The 8,383-nt window shown below is 47.9% G+C and overlaps 1 protein-coding gene across 1 annotated transcript in view; it reads left to right on the top strand.

The window, feature by feature from the left end:
- NCOA1 (nuclear receptor coactivator 1) overlaps nucleotides 1-8,383 on the top strand; it is a 134,184-nt gene that overhangs the window by 65,183 nt on the left and 60,618 nt on the right. The window contains exons 2-3 of the mRNA XM_009283430.2: nucleotides 2,058-2,164; nucleotides 6,081-6,247. Of these exons, the coding sequence (XP_009281705.1) occupies nucleotides 2,079-2,164; nucleotides 6,081-6,247 (253 nt within the window). The 5' untranslated portion in view covers nucleotides 2,058-2,078. The remainder of the gene's footprint in view (nucleotides 1-2,057; nucleotides 2,165-6,080; nucleotides 6,248-8,383) is intronic.

The following is an 8,383-nucleotide window of genomic DNA, read 5'->3' as shown; positions in this document are numbered from 1 at the left end:
CTCAGCTTGTCCTCATAGGGGAGGTGCTCCCGCCGCCTGATCATCTTCGTGTCCCTCCTCTGGACCCGCTCCAACAGGTCCGTGTCTTTCCCGTGCTGAGGACCCCAGAGCTGGACGCAGTGCTGCAGGGGGGGTCTCAGCAGAGCAGAGTAGAGGGGCAGAATCCCCTCCCTCGACCTGCTGGCCACGCTGCTTTGGATGCAGCCCAGGATACGGTTGACTTTCTGGGTTTTAATACGAACACTGGGGTCTTCAAGCAACCAGGGGACGGGGGAGATGCTCATGGCTGTGTCCATCCCTCTGCACTGTTCTGAGGTCAGGAGGAGCTGGTCTGCAGATGTGGTTTGGGACTCAGAGGACTTTCAACAGTTGGTGGGACTTTAATCGTCACCTGTCTGAGCACGAGATGAGCCAGCACCGATAGCTTTTGATGAGCAGCCGCCTTGTGCTGGGCTGGGCAGTGGGTGGGAGATGCTGGACCACTGAAAGCATCCCACCGCGCTTTTGGGCAGGCTGAATAAAACATGGGGGGAATCTGTGCTGCGGGGACTGTGGATGTTCTAGGGTTCTTTTTATCACAATCCGTCAGCAGTTTAATCCTCGTTAAAATTCCAGCTTTTAGAAAGTAATAGAAGAAATGAAGGGAATTAAGTTTAAGAACTTCATCCTTTTACTCTCTAAACTACTACCTTCTTGTCCATGATCCCATTGCTTTATTTCTCAGGGATTGTATCTTCTCACAATGATAAACATTTCAAAAAATTCTAAAATAAATAAAGAATTTGGAAGGTGGCATTATCCAATATTGAGTTATTGTGGTTACTGAATGAAAAATCACTGAACGACTTTAGCAAAGCAAGGGAAGCAATGTGCATAGCTGATTTCTCTTCTGGAGAAGCTCTGTCCCTTGATTTGACGTGTTGTATGAGGTTTTGACCCTGTCCTATAGATGTGTTTAGTCCCCTTTAGGCAGTTGGAGGGGACTGGCTGTGTTCTTGGGTCAGAGAGTGTCACGGTCCTTGGTCAAACCTCTTTAACATCCTTTAAGGTGAAGTATGCAGAAAGAAGCCTTAATTGGCTTTCTTGCCCTTATTGGGCTTACATAGTATTTTATTCAGTTAAATAAAAATATATAATTCATTGTTAAGGAGCATTAACATGTGGGATACTACAGTGTTCTAGTCCTCATGACTTCTGGACCTTCTTTGGTTGCTTAGACCTCTCGTTTGCCTTAGCATGGAGTAGTTTACCCAACATCTGTTGAAATTACACCCTAAAAATAAGGCTGAAATATCCATGTGTTGGAGAGAGCTGGAACCCAGGAGGTGCCCGGTGTTGGGACTGGCCAAGGACCGGCTGTGGTGGGAAGCTCTCTGCCAGGAGCAGGTTGGGGCTGGGAGGACCATGCGTGGGAGGCAGCCTCAGCGGGAAGTGGGGAAGGGGTTCGTGGGAGGGTGTCGCATCCCGTTAAGAGATGAGTCAGTTTGCAGCTCTAATTAAAGCCCAGGCCATGTGCTGAGGGGAAAGGAGGTGGTGGGGGAGCAGGAGTGCAGACACAATGCGAGGGGTGGAGCGTCCTCTGCCAGCCGTGAGTCAGAGGAACCGGGGGGGAGATGACAGAGGAGCTGAAGATGGACTGAAGGAGAAGCTTGCAGGAAAAGGAAACAGAAGTAAAGCAATCCAACACACTTATACAAAGCATTGAAACGGGCTGTGTTTAGATAGTTGTTGAAACGCTGTAAGGCCAAGAAGCTAAAAATTGCAGGGATACAGGGAAGAGCTCAGTCTGTGATGGGATGGTGGTGCTGGTTGTGAGGGCTTGCTTGGCCAAATGGTGACCAGGGGACACCAAAAGGAGGGTAACGTGATCGCGTGTTGTCTTCCCTTCGCACTGTTTCCTTCACAAATGAGGCATCAATTCAATAAGAAAGACTTGTGTTGGGTTAGTTACCTCTTCAGAGGTCACTTGGTCCATGTTTTCTGGCTCTGGCACGGAGGAACCGCTCCTCCTGCAGCTGCAAAAAGCTTGTCCTTACCCTGTCTGTCTTTGGTTCCAGGTGCAAAGTAGGTCAACCAACATGAGTGGCCTTGGGGACAGCTCAACGGACCCTGCCAACCCCGACTCTCGGAAGAGGAAAGGCTCGCCCTGTGATACAGCCCAGAGGTATGTGCGCTGCTCCCAATCGGTCCCCTGCCGCGGCTACTTTGTCATTCCCACTGCGTCGCTCCGTCCCGTCTGCTCGAGCAGATGGAGCCGGGTTTCAGCCACTCGGAAACGTTCACACTTCCCACCAGAACTTCGCTTTGCTTTTAGCGGTGGCTGCAGTGGAAGATGGAGCATGAGGGAAATGCGGCTCCCCATCTGCTCTGCTTGTTGTTAGGTGGCAAATGATGATTAGAGGCTTGTTATCAAAGTTAATGTATTGATTTTATAAATTGAGAGCGCTCAGAGCATCAGGAAAGCTTTCTCGGGGTAAATTTGGGGGAGATACTTCCACGAGGTCTGCAGATCATCCCAAGCTTTCTGCCTCTTCACGCCAGATTCCCAAGAAATCCGTGTTTTTGTAATATTCAGAAACTCCGGTGGAGACCCTCTTGCTCCATGGTGCAATTACAGAACAGAAAATATTTCTGTCTGAAATATCTTCATTTCTGTGTGCTCATGCAGACTGCTTCAAAGCTCAGCTCACTGCAGAAAGGCATCTTTTGCTTATGACCGAGCCTTCCCGTCCCAGCTACCTTGCCACCTGATTTAAGACTACAAAGTCCTAGATAGAGGCAGTTGTGATCTCCTTCCACGGGCTTTTCCAGGCTCCCTGTAAATCCTGTGCATCTTTTTTCATGGTGATATAGTCTGTTAGTAAGGATGAACGTACGGTGCTGCTGCTGACTCCGTGTCTCTAATGCCTGGGATGCTGTTTTGCTCATTGTCACAGAATATCGATGCACTGAGCAAACCCCAGGTGTATTTTCTGTCACTTACAGCTCATACATGATATTCTAGACAATAAATGTAAAGGCTACGGTGTTCCAGTAGAGAGACATTAAGAGGTTGTTTGAGGATTTCTGTTTATTGCAGTTTTTGGTTGCAACATCTCCCTTCTGTAGAGTTCACACACCTTCTTACAGAGGCTCTGTGGTTCATGGCTTAGCTGTGCCATTAAAGGAGTAATAATTGCAGAACATGTTTTGATAGCACCTGTAGCTGTCTTATTCCTAACAAATACTTCTGTAATCATGTGAAATATTTCCCCTTTCTGGCTGAGTCATTTGAGTCAGAGCTCTGCAGCCCTCGCTGCTGTCTCCAGACTGGTCTCAGAGCTGGTCCTCGCCCCAGAGGTGAGTGTGGGATGAAACTGTTGGTCCTTGGGTCCAAGCAAGGTGGGCTTGGACACCTCTTCTTGAAGGAACTGCTCTCCAGATGGATGAGGACACACCTGGCTTTGCTTCATTTGGTCTACTTTTGGAAAGCAGATCTCTTGTGGTTTGTTTCCGAACCCCTAAGCACCCCAAGAAAGCCTTCTGTTGCCGTCACCGGGGGTCTTTCAAAATACGAGGAACAAACTGATCGTACAGAAGCAGAAACTTCTGGATGAAGGATTCTCCTTCCTTGTCCAAGCACAATGAGTTTTTACATCCACAGATCACCTACAAGCAATTTCAGAAGGGTTGACTCAAATACTTGTCATTGGGTTGGCCATCCAACCCTGAACACTGGAGCTGAAGCATTTTACCAAAATCCAGAAGAGAAGTCCTCACCAGTGCTGTGTCTTCCTTCCTTCAGACCATCTCCCGACTTGCAGCTGCCACGGGGAGGGACCTCGTCCTCCTCCCTGGGCTGGCCAGAGTCCTCCGTAACGTACTCCGGAGCAAAGTGAACTTCAAAACTCCTTTGTTAAAACCTGGAAGGTTTAACTATTGCTTTTGATGATACTTGGGAGTCATAAAGAGCAGCCCACTGCTGTAATATTCTCATGATGCTTTTATGTAAGGAAAATTGGCCAATTCTCCCTCCTACAATTTGAAAGTTGCCACAGCAACAGCGACATTAAGGGTTTTCATGAAATGAGCTCACCCACAACAGAGGGAATTTTTTTTCTCTCCCCTCTGCTGTTGCTTTTTGGTTCGCAGGGAGAGTTAGGAGTTAATTTGACCTTAACTAAAATACTCGCCCAGCTCCTTTGAGAAGCATTTGCCTGCCCATTGCCAGGGAGCGTGACAGCGGCTGGACCCAGCACTTCTGCAGCAGGTGGACATCCAACCTACCTCCATGAAGCTCTTTTTGCTGCCTGTGACCCCTTAGCACCCGTTGGCAGCTGCCTGCTGGGGCAGCGAGGGCTCCTGCGCCCACCCGAGCCCATTGCGAGGAGTTTCCAGGTCGCACAGCATGTCTCCTGTGGACTTCATGAGATTGGTGGCCCGAGCAGAAACACGGCTTGTGTTCTCCACACCCACAGCTGGCTTTGCCTTTTCTTTTTCCTTTCTTTTTTGATTCTGCTGCTCCACTGAGTTAAAGGAGGGTGAGTCATTCCTGTTGCTCCTCTGGGCAGTCACACTACCTGGAGAGACATGGGCAGGAGGAGAAGCGAGGTGATGGAGAGTAAACTTGGGAGGCAAGGGGAGGTTCATCACGGAGGCTCATCCCTGCGGTCATCAGGTGTTTTCATGTGAGAGCAAATTTAAGCAGCAGTAAAATGCCCAAGAGACCACACCTACCTGTCAGACCTGGATATTGAGCTAATGAAGTGGCTGGAATTAGGAAAAAATAAAGAAACATCTGTGCAGCCTACCTGAGGAGCTCCTTAGAGGGGAGGGCTGGTGTTGTCTCATCCCCTTTTGGACAGATAGGGTTTCTAAAGGGTCTCTGCAGAGTTATCAGAGTATACTCATGCTCTGGTTGGCTTGCATTCCCAGCAGATAAAATAACCAAACCTCTTCTTGAAGCCTTCAGCTGTTAGCGGAGCTTGTTTGGCCACATAGCACAAGCCAGAGCACGTCTGCGGTGGGACACAAATCTCCTACCGAGCCGGACTTTTGGAATCAGCTTTTGTAACCAGTGTTTTCTCAGCCCCTCTGTGAGCAGTGAGGCCTCTCTGAGGCCAGAAACATCTCACCATGCCCACAGGCATCTCAGCAGCTTCTCGGTGTCTAGTAAATAATAGGGATTTTCAGGCAATACATCTTACATAGAGTGCTGGGTGTCCTGTGGAGGTTGTAACAAAAAATTAGGTGGCTTATTGAAAACCAACCTGATAAAAGGCATCGCAAGCGGTGTAGAGCCGTGTCGGGCATTTTGAGCTGTCCTCATTTCATCCCGTGGTTGAGGTAGTGGAAAGTATTTAGGGAAAATGTGTCTCTGTGTGTCTGTCCTATATGCACAGTTTGTTTTGGTGGCTTTGATGCTTATAATGCCTTTGGTAAAGGAATATGTTACAGTGTCGAGGGTGGCTTCAGTGATGGCCACGTCATAGCACGTAAATAATGTATTCTCAATTCCCAGAATTTAGAAATCGTTGATGGGAGAGCGTTGGGCTTCTGCAGTGGCCGGGAGCTAAAAGAAAAGCTGCTTTCGCTGGGACAAAAAGGTTGATCTCATGAATATTTTTCGTCTTCCTCTTGTCACCGTTGGTTCAGTTTTTCACTTTGGTGAACTCCGGTGGATGTTGTTAACCTTTATGTGTGAATTTAGGATTAAACTTGGCGACAGCTGGAATAGTGGCTGTGGAAAAATTAGAGGCTGTATATAAATATTTTTGATTATTTTTGTTATAACTCATTTATAACTATTTTTGAGAGGAAGGCAGAGTCCTGAATGTTAGAGGTCTGTTTTTGTTGGGGGTGCCTGGCTAGCCCTATGTATCTACCGTGGCATTAATTTTGATTATTTTTATATGCATAAAAATATACAAAAGCCTGAAGGAACTCCCAAGTATTTTGGAGATACTGGGATTATAGCATGGCCATCACTCCAGCCAGTAGTTGTATTTTTGGGTTCTTGTCCAGTGCCCAGGTGTGACTAGACTGAACAGTAGGAAAAAATCATTAACGTGACTTTTAATTTTTTTTTCTTTCTCTAACAGCAATGAAAAGCGGCGACGGGAACAGGAGAACAAATATTTAGAGGAGCTGGCGGAGCTGCTGTCTGCAAACATCGGGGACATCGACACTCTGAGTGTCAAACCCGACAAATGCAAGATCCTAAAAAAGACGGTTGATCAGATCCAGCAGATGAAGAGGTTGGAGCAAGGTAAGGCAGCAGCCTCCTGCCTTGGCTTGTCGGGAAGCTTCAGAGTAAGGGCGTTCTCCTGGTACCCTTCAGACACTAAATTGTGGTAGATAATCGTGACTTAATTCATGAAAAATCATGACATAATGGTTCCATTTGCAACAGTTTTCCTTCTCCCGCTTTTAGGAAAGCGTTGATACAAAAGGGCATGCCTTGCCCTCATTGCTTGGCTCGTTCAAGACGCCACCTTTGTTTCTGGTGCAAGGTGGCACTTTACTCTGTGTTTGTGATTCATCCTGAAATTATTCCTTAGATTAAAATAATCAGAAGTGCTTGTTAAAGCTTTCAGGATCAGGGCCATTAAGTGCTTATCAGCAACACTGCGTGCAGAAACCCCATTTTATAGCTGGGTAAGGTGAAGGACAGACAGCTCTGCTACATGCTGTGCAAGACTTGGTGAAGAACCATGTATCCTTGTCAGATCTGTTCTCCTGCCAACCAAGCAGATTAGAGGAGGCATTAATCCACCTCCCGCCAGTGAATACGGCTCTGTAACCGGTAAACGGAGAAGGGATGCTTGAGAAGCCATACAAAGGTTAAAATTGACCCCAAGTGTCAACTCATAGACTGAAATGTCGAAGTCCAAAGGGCTCAAGCAATGCACAGGAGAAGGGGTGAGGTATATTAAGGGGGGAGCAGGACTTGTTCAGGTCCTTGTAACCCCAGCATCCCTCCTGGAGCTGCTGCAGGTGGGTTCCAGCTTGCTCTGCATTGTGCCCGCTATAGGCTGCCCATCTCGTGCGCTGAAATACTTTGTCCTTTGTGCAAATACTTTTTCCTTTGTGCAAATACCTTGTCCTTCATGCAAACGTTTTGTCCTTTGTGCACAAGGTGAATCCTGCTCAGTATTAGCGCTGAGAGCGCGTCATCCGTCAAGCATTGCCTTTGCCAAAGCTCCCACCGCATGCTCCAAGCGGAGCGGTGTTACCTGATAACAGATGTTAAATTTTTCCCAAACCCCATGGCTGGAACGTGGGTATGCACGCACAGGCGCTCCATAATAACAGAGAATGGTTTGGGTGGGAAGGGACCTCTAAAGGTCATCTAGTCCAACCCCCCTGCCGTGGGCAGGGACATCTGCAACTAGAGCAGGTTGCTCAGAGCCCCGTCCAACCTGACCTGGAATGTTTCCAGGGATGGGGCATCCACCACCTCTCTGGGCAACCTGTGCCAGTGCTTCACCACCCTCAGCGTAAACAATTTCTTCCTTCTCTCTAGCCTGAATCTCCCCTCTTTTAGTTTAAGCCAGGCATTGCCATAGGTCCTCCCAGCTCGCTATTATTTCAGGCACCGAATTTTGGGGCAAGCACAGTGGCAAAGCATTCGGCTCACGTTGCACAGGCTGCCCGGGCTTCCTGACGAACCAGGACGACTGCTTTTAGATTTCATTCACGTTGTGCCCGGGCTCTGAAAGGAGTTTGGTAGCGAGTGAGTACGCCCAGGTTCCTGCTCGCTGCCACTTCACTGTTCATTAGTTTTCTTGACATTGCACAGCAGGGCTGAACATTAACTAGGACAAGCACTACTTAAAAATATTATGCCCTGAGTTTTGCTCTGTATTGCCGGCTTATCTAGTGCGGTGCCAAATTACTGAAGAAAAGAAACTTCACCTGTATTTGTTTTTAGCAGTTTACTGCGAGAGCATGTTGCATGAGGAGGTAGGAAAAATAGGGCAAAAAGTCAGAATATTTGTGGCCAGAGACAATTTTCTGTCCTTGTCGTTATATCGAGTGTTAGACGTCATGTTTCCCTGCCCGTGTCCTTCCTCCTCCTCCTCTCTGTTTCTCAGCCATAAACCTGATTAATATTTGCTAACTGTTGAGGGTGTGGTTTTGCTGCTGAAGTATTGTGAACGGCGACGTGTCCTGCAGCGTTGGCTGTGCTCCTTCTAATGCTCCATTAGGAAACCCACCTGGAGACGTGATTTCACGTGACAGAGAGGAGCTGGGGAGTTTGAACTTTGCAGTGGTGTGTTACAGCGGGCTCAGGATGTCCCAGCAAATGATGCTGTTCAGCCCAATAATAAGCAAAACTCATGAGCGCTGGGAAAAATTATGCTAAACCTCGTAGCAGAGCAGATCTCAGTGAAAAAACAGC

This window comes from Aptenodytes forsteri, unplaced genomic scaffold (assembly GCF_000699145.1).
Source record: "Aptenodytes forsteri isolate BGI_AS27 unplaced genomic scaffold, ASM69914v1 Scaffold534, whole genome shotgun sequence".
NCBI classification, from domain to species: domain Eukaryota; kingdom Metazoa; phylum Chordata; class Aves; order Sphenisciformes; family Spheniscidae; genus Aptenodytes; species Aptenodytes forsteri.
This window is presented reverse-complemented; position numbering and strand designations above follow the sequence as displayed.